At 41.5% G+C, this 17500-nt stretch overlaps 2 protein-coding genes and 1 long non-coding RNA gene across 4 annotated transcripts in view; all 3 read left to right on the top strand.

Annotated features, from left to right (window-relative positions):
- Positions 1-17500, top strand: part of LOC306918910 (scavenger receptor cysteine-rich domain-containing protein DMBT1-like) — a gene marked incomplete at its 5' end in the record, with an annotated part of 35333 nt that overhangs the window by 583 nt on the left and 17250 nt on the right. Inside the window, 7 exons of the mRNA XM_079531751.1 lie at positions 1-92; positions 11758-11887; positions 14220-14261; positions 14944-15246; positions 15862-16167; positions 16369-16602; positions 16742-16984. The exon at positions 1-92 is cut by the window's left edge and continues 111 nt beyond it. Of these exons, the coding sequence (XP_079387877.1) occupies positions 1-92; positions 11758-11887; positions 14220-14261; positions 14944-15246; positions 15862-16167; positions 16369-16602; positions 16742-16984 (1350 nt within the window). The remainder of the gene's footprint in view (positions 93-11757; positions 11888-14219; positions 14262-14943; positions 15247-15861; positions 16168-16368; positions 16603-16741; positions 16985-17500) is intronic.
- Positions 1764-3318, top strand: LOC306918917. Its single transcript, XR_013789435.1, has 4 exons — positions 1764-1903; positions 2384-2683; positions 2863-3102; positions 3200-3318. It is a non-coding gene; the product is annotated as an uncharacterized lncRNA (long non-coding RNA).
- On the top strand, positions 3359-10612 carry LOC306918916 (uncharacterized protein). Of its 2 annotated transcripts, XM_079531756.1 has the most exons (9): positions 3359-3445; positions 3970-4293; positions 4415-4430; positions 5368-5465; positions 5946-6020; positions 6669-6731; positions 8118-8174; positions 8437-8502; positions 10089-10612. In XM_079531756.1, the coding sequence occupies exons 2-9, from the start codon at positions 4194-4196 to the stop codon at positions 10094-10096; spliced, it is 483 nt and encodes a 160-aa protein (XP_079387882.1). In that variant the 5' UTR covers positions 3359-3445; positions 3970-4193; the 3' UTR covers positions 10097-10612. The 2 variants fall into 2 exon arrangements, 1 of the variants encoding a protein (XP_079387882.1); XR_013789434.1 differs by lacking the exons at positions 3359-3445; positions 4415-4430 and having other exon boundaries at positions 3984-4293.

Raw genomic sequence — 17500 nt, 5'->3', positions numbered from 1 at the left:
ATGCCCAGGTAGTGTGTAGACAGTTAGGCTGTGGAAGGGCTCTGGATGAGGCATTCTTTGGACGGGGTGTTGGGGACATCTGGTTGGATAACGTCAGATGTTCAGGCAGTGAATCAAGTCTCTCACAGTGCAGCCATCCAGGGTTTGGAAACCACAACTGTGGTCACCGTGAAGATGCTGGAGTTACTTGTGAAGGTAAATATATAATACTACAGGTTAGCGCCATTAACACCTACGTTATGCCGATCTGACCGATACATCTGAGTCATAGTGCCGGGGTCTTTGTCAGAGTACCCGTTGTACTTGTCTGTGTCCCTTTTGTGCCCATATATGGAGATCCCTGATGTATATACCTATATTGTCCTGGCCATATATGGGGCTGTTGGTTGGATCGGCGGTTCTGGACAACTGTGGCGGGCACCCCACTCCCCCGAATCCTTGCCAAGACGTGCGCCGAGTTTAATGTCGGCCGGCCCCATATCTGCACAAATTATGTGCAATTGTGAATATCAGTCGGACTCTGAACTGTATGGCTCTGGACAACCGGAGCTCTATACTGTATTCCTATGTCTAGCTTGAAAGGTTTGTGCTTTGAAGGTTTGTGTAAACACAAACATATTATGTAAACACAAACATTGTTTTGCTGCCATCACCTATGACTATAGTTTTGAGTGTGTGTAAACACAAACATTGTGATTGGCAAATTGTGTCACTTCACACATGTGTGATTTTTTTTGAGGGGCGCTAGCCCCTCCTATATACAGCTTTTGTCCACACAGTCATGTCTCATATTTGCCATTGACAATGAAATTAGGTAAAATATCCGCCAAATATGTAAATTTGTGGCAACACAAACATTAAACAATTGACATTGACAATGAAGGGAAAATGTACGTCATATGTAGACGAGCAAATCGGCTAAACCAATCACATAAATTCAGTTGTTCATGAGATGATGTATGATGATTTATAATGATAAGAGCGCCCCTCACTTCACACGGGTGTGACTTTTTAATAATGACCACTGAATAACATACCACTTTCTAATCAAAGGCTCAGAACACCTGGCTCATATCAATCTGGTCCGTGATTTTGTGCCATATCCAACATGGCAGATATGTAAACAAAGACATTTAGACCATGATTATAATACATTATCATAGTGTTTTTAAGGTATTAATGTGGCACTGACATTAATATTTTACTAGATAAACCACCAGTTAGTTGGAACTAAGAATTATGCGTACAGAAGACTGAGGGAGCTGGCATACAGGCTCATACTGTAACATGTTCAGGCATTATGACATTGTACACAATGGATTTAAATTGAGTGGTGTAAACCACTCCTACAAATGGCTTTGTTAGTCTGTCTGTCTGTCTGTCTGTCTGTCTGTCTGTCTGTGCTCAAAAAATGAGCATGGTTGCTACGGTCACCCAGTTCAACCGGGTGTGATTTCATTACGTCAGACATTACGTCAGACCACAGCTGATCAGTCTATATAAGACCTTACACCACTCAGTTCACACGGGTGTGATTTTTCTTCTTCTAAGTTATAACACTACGTTTCATGCTTTTCTTCTCACTCAGTTGATTATCCAGTGAGGCTGGTCGACGGATCACACTATTGTTCAGGCAGAGTAGAGGTCTCCTACAATGGCAGGTGGGGGACAGTGTGTCATGATAACTGGGACCTGAACGATGCCCAGGTAGTGTGTAGACAGTTAGACTGTGGACGGGCTCTGTATGCATCAAAGGAGGCATTCTTCGGTAAAGGTGATGGGAACATCTGGTTGGATGAGGTCAGGTGTTCAGGCAGTGAATCACGTCTCTCACAGTGCAGACATTCAGAGTTTGGAGACCACAACTGTCGTCACAATGAAGATGCTGGTGTTGTTTGTGAAGGTAAATATATAGGCCTATATACAGTATTAACTGCAGTGTTGATATGTGTTGTGTTCCAATGTGTTATAATTGAATTGACATTTTCTTTGAGGATTATCTTTACATGCCTTTTACTGTAAAGGCAAAATGCAAAATTAAATTTCGGTAGAGGTTGAGTAGAGTTGAATTTAACCTTTTACCATGCTGTAATGGTCAAATCTTGGTGAGGTATCTTCAGTGGCCGTTCTGATTCATTATAAATTTATATTCCATAGTCTCCTCATTGACTTACATTGCAAAGTGAAACAGATCCCAAAGTCACTCTTTAAGCACAAGCAAAATCAAATAAAGTGGATTCTGACATTTTGTAACATACAATCCAGTCCAGATATTGCATGTTGACATAATCAGTTTAGCATGCTTTGTGTTTTTGTGCTAAATAAAAGAAAAAGGAGAGAGCTGAGAGCTGTTTTTAATCCAAGTAATTGTACTTTCCAACAGAACCTCATGCTGTTCTCAGTGTGTCTCCTCCATGGTTGAGTCCTGGAGTCTCAGTGACTCTGAGCTGTGAGGTTAAAGGATCATCTGCAGACTGGAGCTTCTACTGGTACAGAGCTGTTCCTAAACCTTCACACAACAACTACACGTATGAGCTCTTACCTGGTAGCCTCAATGGAACTGTAGAAGGTTCCTTCATCATTCATGATCCTACAGGAACAGCAGGATATGCGTGTAAAGCTGGGAGAGGAGACCCAGTTCATTACACTAGATACAGTGAACGTCAGTTTGTGTGGTCTGGTGGTGAGTGTGACTCCTAATCCATCATTCTGATTTATTTTATGTTGTTTTCAAGACAGTCTCACTTACTGCACTTAGTCCCCATTTCTCCTATTGTTGCTCAGATTCTATGGTCTGTTTCTCGTTCTTCCTCCTTCGTTCTTCCTGAGTTAACTGACCTCTGACCCTGTGTTGTGTTTTAGATGCTCATTCTTCAGGTTCTCTCACAGTGAGTTCTAACAGAACTCAACACTTCCTCTCTGAGCATAATTCTATTTCTAAGTCTTACTCGGTGAGATGTGAGGGAAAATCTACTGAATGGAGAGTGATGAACTACGGTTATCAAAACAAACTATTACGTCCAGGTGAAAGTGTCACCAAAGTGTTCTGGTGTGAGTCTGGATTAGGAGAGTACAGCAATGCTGTCAACATCACGGAGCACAGTGAGTCAAGTTACTTCATTCAATAGCTACACGTTTTGTACTAGTTCAGTGTGAATGCTAACACGTGGATGTTTTTAACTTGTTAGCTGTTTTACAGATGGTCCTGTCATCCTGGTGAGTCCTGTTCACCCTGTGACTGAGGGATATAAAGTCACTCTTCAATGCAAACACAGAACACACTCGTCTCTCTCCAACGTGGACTTTTATAGAAATGAAGAACCGGTCCAAACTAGTAACACCAATGGAGAGATGATCATACCTGCTGTATCTGAGTCTGATGAGGGATTCTACAAGTGTAAATATTCTGGAGGAGAGTCACCACAGAGCTGGGTGGCAGTGAGAGGTAAATGTAAACCCATTCATGTTGTAATTCAGTCTTACATTTATGGTAGGAAATTGGAAAAGACATACATATATACACGTGCAAGTATTAATATGTAGACCAGTGGTTCCCAAAGTGGGGTCCGTGGGCTAATGAGTGTCATTTTGGGGGTCCTTGACATAGTTTTAAAAGGTTTTGGAACCATGCACTGTTATAGACTATGTAAGATTTAACAAATATGTATGATCTCAATTAGTTTTTAAACCATAAGGGCAGTGTTATGCGTGTCTGAAGTACCAGGTCTTATTACTTAACTTAAGACCTGGAGGCGTGATCGATGCCATTTGGCTATTCTGAGTGGCCAAACAGCATTGACCACGCCTCCAGGTCTTAAGTTAAGTCATAAGACCTGGTACTTAAGACACGCATAATACTGCCCATTTGAGTCACACCTTTTTGAAGCACTGCAGTGGCCTAAATGCTTCAAAAAAAGTTGTCTAACACTAATCTATTTATTCCAAATGATATTTATATTGTTGTCATAGTGTCTCATCCTACAGTGACTGGATCTACTCAACCTCCAGTGACTGGATCTACTCAACCTCCAGTGACTGGATCTACTCAACCTCCAGTGACTGGATCTACTCAACCTTCATTGCCTGGATCTTCTCAACCTCCAGTGACTGGATCTACTCAACCTTCATTGCCTGGATCTTCTCAACCTCCAGTGACTGGATCTACTGAACCTCCATTGACTGTACCTGTACCTATGGAACAGAGTTCTCAATATGTAGCGTGGTTGGTTGTGGGACTTGTTGTTCTGCTGACCATCCTTCTGCTCCTGCTGTGTCGGTACCGAACATCTAAAGGTGAGAACCAAAATCAATGGTTTATATCTGCAAATATGCTGTCATACTGTACAGTACACAGAGTGCTTGTAAAACACTATACATAACAGTTTTATTTCATTCTTTTTTTTTATTATTACAGATCCATGTTGTGTCAGGTAGGTACTGCTCTGTTTCTAGGAATCCCACAGGTAGTCGACAATTACAGGGGACGGAGGGGGCTAATTCATAATTATTGTAGTAGAAATGTGTAATGGCCACTGCCAAGTTTCCATGGATAATTAGAGAGATGTGCCAACCTATCATATGGTGACTATTGGGAAAAGAACAACATAAATAATAAATAACTGCTAGACTGGATGTTTTCATATACTGTACATACTGTGCAAACCAGCCTGATATGAGTCCACCATCAAACTAGCCTAACACTTAAAGGACCACTTCACCACTTTTCAACCTATCTTCATATAATAGGTCCTCACTAATAATCATGATAAAATGGCACGATTTTTTTCTACTCAGTCTGTGTCTCATAGGAGGGCTGTGGGCAGTTTAGAAACCGTCTTCCAGTGACATCATCATTAGGCAGATTATTTTTTAAACAATGTTTTCATTATCGTGAGAACGATGGCTTCCATTTTCGCATTGCAACTTTTCAGGACTAGAAAGCCTGCAGTTTTTATAGCTTGTATTCCCCATCGATGTCACTGGAAGACGGTTTCTGAACTGCCCACAGCCCTCCTATGAGACACAGACCGAGTAGAAAAAAATTGTGCCATTTTTTCAAGATTATTAGTGAGGACCTATTATATGAAGATAGGTTGAAAAGTGGCGAAGTGGTCCTTTAAGATGTAACTACACTAATAATTGATATATTTATTTACTATTTAGTCAACTAACCAACAAAGTGAGGTCGGGTGTGTGTGTGTGTGTGTGTGTGTGTGTGTGTGTGTGTGTGTGTGTGTGTGTGTGTGTGTGTGTGTGTGTGTGTGTGTGTGTGTGTGTGTGTGTGCGCGTGTGCGTGTGTGTGTCATACTAAAACATGAACACATCTTATTCACAACCTTTTTATGCTAAATATTAATCTTGAAATAGATCTGTGAAGTCCCAGGGAACCAATCAGGAATCGGCAGCAGACCAGAGGACCAATCAGAGTGGACGTCCAGGCGATGGCCACTCCTCACATCAGCATGGTCAGCCTTTCAACCAATCACAATCATTCACTCGCATAACAGCTGATCACTATGGGCGCAAGCACATATTATGCGTCAAGAGGCGGCAAGAAAACGCCTAGTCCAGGCGTCTCTATTCCGGGTTTTTAAACAGCTGGTGGATGGAAATGACGCAGTGTGCTTACACCCTAACCCAGACACTGTCAGTCGGTCGGTCGGTCCAGCCTGCCCACCGGCCATCCAGCCAGCCTGAACTTAACTGATCAAGTCAACCTATTTCTTCCTTTACCAGCAGGTGGTGCCAACACCTATAAGAAACGGTCTTAGGCTAGACTGTAAATTATAGTACAGTAATGTAGCATACTACTGTAGCCTAATTCATGATGACAACTGCTTATTTAAATGATATTTTCAAAGATCAAGCTGTTCAATTTCATATAATTGTAGAGATAAATCAGGGGCAGATGATTTGATTTTAAATCTATGATTATTTTCTTTCAGACGAGCCAGCAGCTGAGTCCAGTGATGTGACATATTCACAGCTTGAGTTGAAACATATGGGCAAGAAAAGGAAGGGTGAGCAAACAAAAGTGGTCTTTTTTAACACAGCCCACATTGTGTGTGTGTGTGTGTGTGTGTGTGTGTGTGTGTGTGTGTGTGTGTGTGTGTGTGTGTGTGTGTGTGTGTGTGTGTGTGTGTGTGTGTGTGTGTGTGTGTGTGTGTGTGCAATTAAGTCATCTGTTAACCTCATACTTCCACCACTTTATATATGTAGGATTATGTTAGATAATGATGGTCGTTGCATTTTATGTGAATAAGTGGCTGCTGCATAATGTTTAGATGCCTGTCGGAGGATTGTCAGACTTTGCTGCACCGCCTTTTTACGATGAAAGATACTTGCGTACACGAGCTGAGATTTGATTGTTGGCTACGCTCAGGTCAAAGTAGTGACAGATTGATGAATGCTGTCTGTTGCATTGTTGAGTCTAACATATCATGCCCGTGTATTTGGTCAACGCAAGATTGATAAATGAGCCATAGCATGAGCATGAATGGGCCGTTGTGCAGAGAGAGTTTTAGTCTCTATACATGTCATAAAGTCGATGACTATGTGTAGAGTACTATTCAAAAGCTATGACAGCCTTTGTCTTCATAATAGTGTACAATCATGTGTATTGAGTAAGCATAAATACAAGTCTTCCTAACGGAGAGTTTCCTCCACAGAGACAAGTGCTGATCCATCTGAGAGTTCTGTGTATTCTGAAGTGAAGACTGGATCACACACAGGTACTTGTTTAGGCCTATTCAGTTTCTATCAGTACATTGTTTATCTGAGCGACAAACTCTAGTACAGTACATTTGATTTCCTACTGGGTGTAATTTATCATGGGTTTCGTTATGTTAATTGTTTACCTCCAATATAGCAGCATATAGTACAATATGGGTACCTAGTTGTATTGATACAACATAGTTTCAGGAGTAGTGGAGACCACCCTCTGCTTATCACTGCCACTCTGTTCTCAATCACCTCCCGCCTCCACTCAACGACCCGTACTCTCCATTCACAATCACCCATATCCACTACACCTGCCTCCTCTCACCACAGCCAATCCCTGGTGCAATCACCACAGTATAAATACACCTGCGATCTCTCCACCAAGTTGTTTGTACTGCTTCACGACAGACCAAACATGGGTTGTGAGTACTGCGCTTGTAGATCGGCTATTTTTGCTATGACTACGACTATGCCCCCCACCCTGAGTCTCGCCCTACCTTGGGTTCCTCACCCCATTCCACATTTATCTCATTATGTTTCAATAAACTGTTAAAGGTATATTCAGTGATTTCACTTAATTAAAATATCACTTTTTTGGTTTTGTTATGATAATCCTGCCTACTATAGAGTGTGCTGACCATATCAGGAGTTCCTCCCTGTCGCCAGTTAACCCCTGGGGTCAGGTTTCATTTTTGGCTAGGTGGCCCAGCCTTCATCCAATCAGGATAGAGAGGGGCCTTCCGCCAATCATGATCGAGCGGGGGCGGGCCTTGGTGTGTGTGCTGTTGGCCTGTCGCGTGTCCCCCCACTGTAGTGCGTGCATGTGCACATCTTGTTACCGGGGCGGACCGGGGGGTTTTCCAAATCACCCAAATGACTGAATGCTCCTTTAACTTAAGTAGAGGTGTGGTCTCTTACTAGTGAATGTATATTTTAAGAAAGTAGTGTGATGCCTGTTGGGGAACAATGTCCATTGGTAATGCATGCCTCTCTGGTTATGCAATAGGGCTGTAGGCTACATGTTGTACCTGTTGGGTCCAGTTTATGATGTTATGATATGGCATCATATTGGTGACATATCAGTTGTCTCCATTATATTATGTGGGCATCAAAGGGACAGACAGACAGAGACGTCTGGACTGCTGGTCCAACCAAATACCCACTCAACACATCATCACAACCTTGGGTCTGATATGATCGACAATATTAGACATGACAACTTTGAAGTTGATCAGTCAGACAGTGCTCTAGATATAGCCTGCCCTACAATACACAAGAAAAAGACACACTTGCACGCACACACGCGCAAGCACGCACATGCACATGCACGTGCATGCATGCACACACACACAGTTAGGTTTGCCTAAATAACACTTTGTTCTGTTTGTGTTTTATAGAAGCAGATGTGATGTATGCCCAAGTTAACTACCAAAACAAAGACAAGAATAAGAAAGGTACGTTAAATATATACTGTACATCCACCTACAAACACTGTAAATTCACAATATGCTTTGAGTTTTATCTCTATACATTGTTCCATTGAAACATGAGAAAACTACAGAAAATACTGAAAAGATGTAATAATTATAGACAGCTTCACATGGTTATAAAGACTGAAACTTCACTTGAATCAACATACTGCGTGGATTTAAATGCACTACTAGCCTACTTAGAATCTCTGTTAACATTGTCTGTTGTATTGTCCTGATTTTCCAGAATCAGCAGCTCCAGAGCAGAGTGAAGATACAGTTTATTCTCAGGTCAAAGCAGGAACATCTCGTGGTAAGATTCTGTCTTCATGTAGAACAGCTGCAGAGCTAATGCTGCTCATAACCATAAATAGTCATTTCAAGACGTCGTGTCTTTGTTCAACATCGTTGTGTCATGATTTAAGTGTTTATGTTACTCCTCCATTACACCATTTGTAGCTGTTATGACAACTAAATAGTTAATTACACGGTCCTTCTGTGTTATGTGATACACAACACAGGGAGCGCCCACAAATGTCACATATATGGTTTTTGCGTTGGGGAAAACAGAATGATCTGCCTCTCATATAGAAATAATAATAATAATAATAATAATAACTTTATTTATATAGCACTTTTCTAGACAAAGTCACAAAGTGCTGTACAACAAACTTCACTAAAAAGCAGGGAAATCAAACACAATTAGAATGGATGCGACAACTTACAGCCAGATGGCCAACAGTAAAGGGGTGGGGGAATGCTTTTCTGAACAAATATGTTCAGATACACTTACATCGTACACGCTTGTTTGGTTCACTTTCAGAGCTATTTTATGGATGAAGAAAAATCCATCAGAAGGACTTCTGGAAAGCAATCCTTCACTCACCCTCTGAAAGTTGTATTATTAAAGGAGATATACGACACAATTATGAATGAAGCTGCAGGCTAGCTGTCATTATTAGGCTACCTCAGGGAGCCTACTACAACTATCTTGCTTCCTTAAAACCTCTTTAACCGGCCCGGGCGGCTGGCGTAGCCGTCTGGGCACCTTGGCTGGTAATCCAGTCTGGCAGTGTGCCGCGGGCTCGACTCCCGACCCCGACGGCCTTTACTGCATGTCAGCCCCCCATCTCTCTCCCCGTTTACTATCAGCCTATACTGTCACCCTATCCCTCTATATTAAAAACCCCTCAAGACTGGACCTAAGTTGGTTCTGTACTTGTGACCGCTTTTTCAGTCAACACCAAATCTCTTTCCGAAAATTGCAATCTATGAGAACGCGTTGTAAGCTTGTCGATTGTTAATATTGGGGTTATGTTCCCCCCAGAATACGGAAGCTGGCGTTCAGGTGGTTTGTAATCAGAGTCAGGCTCATGCATGCTTATATCATATTGCATGCATCAAGTTTCAGTACAAGCACCACTGAGATCGGAGATCTGTTTCCCTCTCTCCCTCCGTGTTACAAAACATGTTTACATACCGTATGTACACAGTGTTTCATCGCCTGGTAGACACTGTTACAAGATATGATCAATTCATCTTTCCATAGAAACAACAGCCATTAAGTCACCAATAATGTTTAAATAGAACAGAATTCCAAGTACAGTTTAGAGACCGGAGTTCTGTGAGTGTCGATGCCATTATCGCTTGGCGAAGTGCACTATTTAATATCATGCGAGATCAAAATGTACACACTGTTTTAGCTCCGTATATTCATTGCCATGTTTAAACTGTCTTTTCTGTAGGTTTGAAATGAGGATATAGGCTAGGCTAGGGTTTGATAATAACACACTTCCAAACTGTAATGGTGTCGATAATGGAAATGAAATGGCCTCGATATTGTCGTCTTATTCAATGTCTGGGACTTTTTAAAGTCTTTATGCTGTTGTTTTATTCCAGGTTGGTAAATTAAGATGTCCGGAAAACATGGCGAAGAGAAGACAGCGTGGTAGAAGTCACATGCATTGACACTTTAACCATATGTTATTTACATCCATGCACCGTCAAACATTAAGGGAAGGTCATGCCCAAATGTCCATCATACTGAAGAGAATGGAGCAGTATGAAACAGCAGTGTTGTATGATTGTTTTAGTTTAGTAGGGAGTTTTACTGTATTTGTATTTATTGTAGTCTTGCATATTTTTTTCAGGCAGGGGTTAGTTTACATTAAACTTAAGGTTAAGTTTACATGTTTAGCATATAGTATTTTATGTTTTTTTTTTTTTGCACGCTGATGCTTCACTATTCTTGTAAATATAAATCTCACCGTGTGTAACAATAAATTGCACCTTTTTTGCATTTACTTTAGTAGTTAACCTTTTCAGCCTCTTGTTTTGTGTCTCTCAGCTAGACCTCTAGACGAGGGCTGGACATACTGTTAAACTATTAGAACTACACCTCCCTATTTTATGTCATGTTTAATATATTTAGAGAACATGTTTGAACTACCAAAAACGAGTCAATTTATGACATGAAAGGGGAAACGATGGGACAAACCTTTAAGCTTGAAAAGCCTTCTTCGGTGTGTTCTCCTATGAGTTCAAATTATTCTACAATAATGTTTGCCTCATTTTAAAAATGAATGCACATTGTATGGAAACAATAGCATTCATTGCCTTGTTTTAATTTTGTTTTAATGAACAATAGTCCTGTTAGTTCACACATTAGACCACATAATTTAAAATAAATGCACTTGTTTAACTGGCGTCTCAGTCCCAGCACCAGCTAAGCACCTCCTTGGTGAGAGTGACAGAGTCAGAGACAGAGTGCAGCGCTGGAGGCTTGGTTTATTCATTTAAGATGGGGCGGTACTTTCCATTTTACCTGTGCAATCAAGGTGATCTGCTGCCAGCTTGCTGCTTTACAAGCTCCTCTCTAAAAGAGCCAGCCTCACACTCGGACCCTGTCAGACTCTCACCAAGGCAGGGCGTCTGCATGCAGGACCCGGGCACCCTACAAACCGTTGGGCTCGTCACTTACTGAGAAACTGATGATGAAATGATGGGAGGAGCAGGAACCTGGAACTATATGCAAATGTATGCATGACTGAGTAGAAAGACAGGTTCCTCTTTCCTGTCCTGGTTTATAGTTCTTCTTTACACTGTGTTGTCTATATTGCGTGTCTATATTTATGTATGAGTGAACACAGATAGATATATCTGGGAAAATGGCTAGCCAGCCAGATATAAATGCATAATTATACAATGGAAGTAAAGAAAAAGAGAATACAAAGTGTGTTTCAAGATTGTGACTGACTGTGGGATTAACAACAGAAAGGGTTATCTGGACTTGTGCTCTACTCAAAAGCGGCCGTGTGCGCCACGACGTGTGTGCCATGGTCCGCACATATAGGTACAAATGTCATGTACATTCTTTCACCACTAATGGTGAATCTGCATTAAGCAAGAGACAGTGAAACTGACATTCTTCAATATAGTTTATATGTACCTTTAATTCTGTGCCACAGCACAAGGAAACGGCATGTCCTCAGACTGCATTTCATGAGAATTTAGGACATAATGCACGTCCTAACGAAAAAAGTGTGAACTTGCTACGTTCTGGTGATAGGCTGAGCATTCTTACCACACCGTGACAGGACAGTGTGAATACTGCACTGCAGCCAACAAGAAGCAGAGGGTCAATGTGAAATTACGTAGAATTCCAGTCACTTGTCAAGATGAAGTTTACATCAACCTGCGTAATATCATGTGAGTGCTTCACTTATCTTATTGTGAGAAGGTTTTTTTTTAAATATATATATATACAATTCTGGGGCGAAATGTGTTAATATTTCGATGAGAAATTTTTTTCATGGAATTTCTATATTGGGTACAATACCTGGGTTTAGTGATGGTTTGTGACAAAATGTGGGTTTAGTGTTCCAAGGTTAAAAACACTTTGGAGGCCCGGAACTATTTAATCCATTTCATCCATGTGCCCATCATTTTTTTTTTTTTAACTTTGTTTTTATTTCAAAAGATGAAACACGAACAATGAAACAGAAATCAAACATAAATGTGAATACAAGAAAACAAAAATACATAACAAAAACAGAGACAACTAGAAAAAGTGCCCCTCGGGGCACAGGTCTCCACCAGGGCAGGTCAGGTTGTGGCCTCCTGGTGGAGCTATAATAGGCCAATGTGAAAAGGGTGCCATTTCTTCATACGCCTTTGATGGCAATTGGATGATTTGCAAAAATCAACCTGTTGGTGGCCCTCTAACAGGCCAATGTGAAAAGGGTGGGATATATTCCTCAGCCTAGTAAGAAAATGTGTGAAAGATTTCACGTAAATTGCACGCTGCGTTCATGATTTGAGGCTTTTGTTCAAAACGGGGCAATCTTGCAAACTGTGAAAGCCAATTATAGCCAATTAGGATGGGATATGAAATATCGGACAGATCCGACTTGCGCACATGACCATAGAGATTTGTGAGATTTTTGGACAGAATCTGGAGGAGTAATATCAAAAAATGTGTTTTGCAAAAGTCGGCCTCCTGGTGGCGCTATAAAAGGCAGATGCGGAAAATGCAGGTCAAAGGTTTGTCCTTGGCCTCTAGGGAGTGTGCATGCAACGTTTTACGCAGATCGGTGCAGTTTTAGGTAAAACATGTGAAAAGCTGCCTCATGGTGGCGCTATAACAGGTTGTTCTGGAAAATGTGGGGCAGAGGTTCATCGTTGGCATCCAGGGAGTGTGTGTGCAAAGTTTGGCATCGACCGGGTTAACGGTTCCGGAGATTATCTGTACACAGACGGACGGAAGGAAGGACGGACGGACACACACACACACACACACACACGGACGGAGTGCAAAACATACTCTCTCCCCATGCCTTCGGCCTGGTGGAGACAATAAAAGAAATCAAAGAAAAACAGAAAAACAGCTTGACAAACTTCAAAAATACAGCATTCTTCAGACAGTACAGGACAAGGCAGGGAACAGCAGGAGACATGACTCATAATATAATATAATATACAGCAGATATCCAACATTCAAAGCATTTTTATAGACTCAACAACCCCTACTCAGCACTCTTAGACCTCTACACATACACCGAAACACCCAAGTACAATATTACAGAAGTATGAAACTTTCCATTTTTAATTGTAACCTATGTGCCCATCATTTATAGCGCACGGACCACTTTTACCGGCGCACCGGAAGCTGGTGTGCATGTCTGTGTAGCAGCTAACAATAGCCACACCGCTCTAGAGTCGATCGACAACAACGGGAGGTAATAATAAATCTATTGCGACTGGACCGCGGAAGGCCGTCAAACACAGGATCTTTTTTCAGAATTAGACGGGATGATTTAGATCGGGAGTTATGATCGTTTTAAGATTTTCGTTTTCGTCAGCTAAACAGGCAGGGGACATTTTCGATGACGTGTCACGTTTTGACACGTCATCGGAATGGGCAACAAGGCTCTAGAGCGATGCGAACGGTTTTGTTATCATTAATCTCCGTCCTATTTATCAATCTCCGGCTTGGGCACTTGACCATGACCTTGAACTTGGACGGAGAACTCCGCCCGGGCCTCCAAGATGTTAAAGCAAACATTTTTAACTCAAATATTTGCTTCCGGGGCGTCCCTGGAGCAAAATATTTTGAGATGAGGGTCGGCGGTCCCAGGTTTTATAAGACAAAATGTGTGAAATAGGGAGGAGGAGATCAATAGTCATTATGAGAAAGCGATAAAAATAATATATTATTATATATTATTATAATATTACCGAGAGAAACAGGAAATCAAAGAGGAAAATAGAACAAAACAAATGCACGCACTCATATATTCTGGGCCAGTTTATTATATAAAACAGGCGAGCCCACTTAAAACCCAGGTATAATTTGCGCAGAGGTATAGTTACACCTGTTCGATCCCCAGGTCACCCCTGTTATGGGTTAATGTCAAAGTGTCATTGAGCAAGACACTTAACCCCTAAATGCTCCTGATTATTACATACAACATATCTGTCTCTCTCTCTCTCTCTCTCTCTCTCTCTCTCTCTCTCTCTCTCTCCACACAGTGGTGTATTTCCTCGTCTACTGTGGACCTGCTCAAACAGATGGTGAGACAACGTCAATGCAAGGCATTATGGGTAGTGATAGACAGGTCATCTGATGTGTTCCTACCATCCTGCTACTGTAATACACAATTAATTTTAATGCATGGCTTTTCAAAGCACGGCACAGTTGTTATGTTTCATAGAATGTCCATACTGGTCATTTGGATAGTCCGTATTAGCATCGTCGATAGGTAGACGAGGCACTGTTTATTCTTGCACTTCCTTGTTTCAGGGTCATGTGAAAAACAGCCTATAGTCACCAGAGAAAATGTCACCGTATGTTTCTGCAAATTACAAAACAAAAAGAAAGCATGTGCACGTACACGTGCAATGTTCAAATAACAATACAACAGTAACATTTCTGCCCTGGTGATGGAGTTGGTAAAAATGGCACAAAAAGGAAAATTAATCTCTTTGTTATTATCACTGCTATTATAGTTAGTTATATAGCCTAGTTGGAACTAGCAATTATGGAAGACGGAGAGGCGTAGGCAAGATGTCAGATCTGGGATCAGTTTGGGGAGGGGGTCTGGAGTTTTAGGAGGAGTGTTGATTTAAAAAAAGAGGGGGAAAACAAATAGTATTTATGACATTTTACACAATCCATTTCAGTTGTTCTTCTAAAGTTCTCTTCTAAGTTTCATGTTTTATGTTTTTTTTCACTCAGTTGATCATCCATATGCAGTGAGGCTGGTCAACGGACCACATGCCTGTGCTGGTAGAGTAGAGATCTGCTTTGATGGCAGTTGGTGGACAGTGTGTGATGATGTGTTGGATCTGCCTGATGCCAAGGTAGTGTGTAGACAGTTAGGCTGTGGACGGGCTCTGTCAGCAAAGAGCAATGCATTCTTCGGACCGGGAGTTGGGAACATCTGGAAGAATACGATCAGCTGTTCAGGCCATGAATCAAGTCTCTCACAGTGCAGCCATTCTAGGTTTGGAGCCGTTTACTGTGCTCACAGTGAAGATGCTGGTGTTGTTTGTGAAGGTAAATATATGATACTAGAGGCTCTGGCCGCCATGTGGCCCTCATGTCTAGAGTTCACACCTACGTCGCACCACCTCTGGTTTGTTTATGGTTGAGTAATATGACATGCCTACTACTATATGGGTGTATCAGCTTTGTTTATGGTTATGTCTGAGACAGGGTGACGTGGCCGTGGTTAACCCGCCTGCCAACCGACCCTCCCATCAGCCCATTTAAATATAGGATGCACTTAATAAATGCATATTATTGCTACCTGTAGTTCGGAGTTTACTATGAAAAGTTTACAATACAGAATTCATTCCATATGTTGATCTGACCTCATCAAACCCTGTACACTCAATATACAATCCATATGGCGCGTGCCATGGATAAGACTGGATCATTCATCACCTACATCTGCATATATGGAGCCGGCCAGCAACTCAGATTAATAGTTTAACTCCTGCTTCTTAACTGTGCCGTATTCCACCTTTTAGGGCGTCTTACTGGTATATTTTTAACTGTAGTATTATTGTATTAGTATGTACATTTTTTGTGAAAATAATGATTGAATTGAACTTTAGAGGAGTGACTTTGAGAGCTGTTTTTAATCCAAGTAATTGTACTTTCCAACAGAACCTCATGCTGTTCTCAGTGTGTCTCCTCCATGGTTGAGTCCTGGAGTCTCAGTGACTCTGAGCTGTGAGGTTAAAGAATCATCTGCAGACTGGAGCTTCTACTGGTACAGAGCTGTTCCTAAACCTTCACACAACAACTACACGTATGGGCTTAAGCTCTTACCTGGTAGCCTCCATGGGACTGTAGAAGGTTCCTTCATCATTCATGATCCTACAGGAACAGGAGGATATGTGTGTAAAGCTGGGAGAGGAGACCCAGTTCATTACACTAGCTACAGTGAACCTCAGTTTGTCTGGTCTGGTGGTGAGTTTGTTTTACATATTGTAACTTCTAGGTAGATTTTTAGATAGCCCACATGACAGCCTCTGCACTTACTTACTTACTTACTTACTTACTTGCAACTTTTCCTATTTTCGCTCACATCAGATTTTTCCAGAGTTTAGTTTAGTGTCATTGCAACACTGTTTTTTAACCACTGACCTCTGACCCTGTGTTGTGTTTTAGATGCTCATTCTTCAGGTTCTCTCACAGTGAGTTCTAACAGAACTCAACACTTCCTCTCTGAGTATAATTCTAAGTCTTACTCTGTGAGATGTGAGGTTACATCTACTGAATGGAGAGTGATGTACTACGGTTATCAAAACAAACTATTACGTCCAGGTGAAAGTGTCACCAAAGTGTTCTGGTGTGAGTCTGGATTGGGAGAGTACAGCAATGCTGTCAACATCACAATACATGGTGAGTCCAGTTATACTTAATTCAATACCTAACAATACTGTTGAATTCAATAAACTCATTACAACATGTACTTTTGTATTACTTCAGTGTGAATCCTAGCATATGGGGTGTTTATTTTTATTTGTTTTACTTCTTACAGCTGGTCCTGTCATCCTGGTGAGTCCTGTTCACCCTGTGGCTGAGGGACATGAAGTCACTCTTCAATGCAAACACAGAACACACTCGTCTCTCTCCAACGTGGACTTTTATAGAAATGAAGAACTGGTCCAAACTAACACCAATGGAGAGATGATCATACCTGCTGTATCTGAGTCTGATGAGGGATTCTACAAGTGTAACCATTCTGGAGGAGAGTCACCACAGAGCTGGATGGCAGTGACATGTGAGTATAGTGTATTTATCATTAAACCAAAGGTTTCATTAATTCATTTATTTATTTTTATTTATTTTATTTAGTGGTTGTTTTCAGAACTGAGAGGAAGAATAGCTAGGAGGCAGAGCCAGAAAATAAAGATATAGAAAAGAAACTGGTCAAATAATCACATGAAAAACATATACGGTAATGCATTATATATTATATTATGCCATGCGTATAGTATAGCAGGTACAGTATGTACATGAGGTTAAAGGAAATAGCAGCAAATAAGGAACATTAATAAGGTTAAGGTTAAAACAGCGGCAGGTACACATGTGTAGATAAGGTGCAGCACTGCCGGGAGAAGGGGCGGCACTGCCTGGGGGGATTTTGACACTCGACTGCCACTCGCTTCCGCGGGAGTGCGTTGGTCCGACATGCATTGCGTCGTACTTGCGGTTAGGGTTAGGGTTTTGGAGTAGTGTCGGACTGATGCCGGCGAGAAACACTACCGCTTGCCGCGGGTGTTTTGCAGCTGTGTCA

Source organism: Electrona antarctica (genome assembly GCF_951216825.1).
Source record: "Electrona antarctica genome assembly, contig: scaffold_116, whole genome shotgun sequence".
Lineage (NCBI taxonomy): Eukaryota > Metazoa > Chordata > Actinopteri > Myctophiformes > Myctophidae > Electrona > Electrona antarctica.
Note: the sequence above shows the minus strand (reverse complement) of the source record. Positions and strands in the feature narration are given on the sequence as shown.

Bases quoted from the DNA above. Each gene is read 5' to 3' on its own strand.
- LOC306918916 (XM_079531756.1), top strand. From the start codon at position 4,194: ATGGAACAGAGTTCTCAATATGTAGCGTGGTTGGTTGTGGGACTTGTT. The intron at 6,021-6,668 runs GTGAGCAAACAA...TTTCCTCCACAG, and splicing joins TATGGGCAAGAAAAGGAAGG to AGACAAGTGCTGATCCATCT. The intron at 6,732-8,117 runs GTACTTGTTTAG...TGTGTTTTATAG, and splicing joins GAAGACTGGATCACACACAG to AAGCAGATGTGATGTATGCC.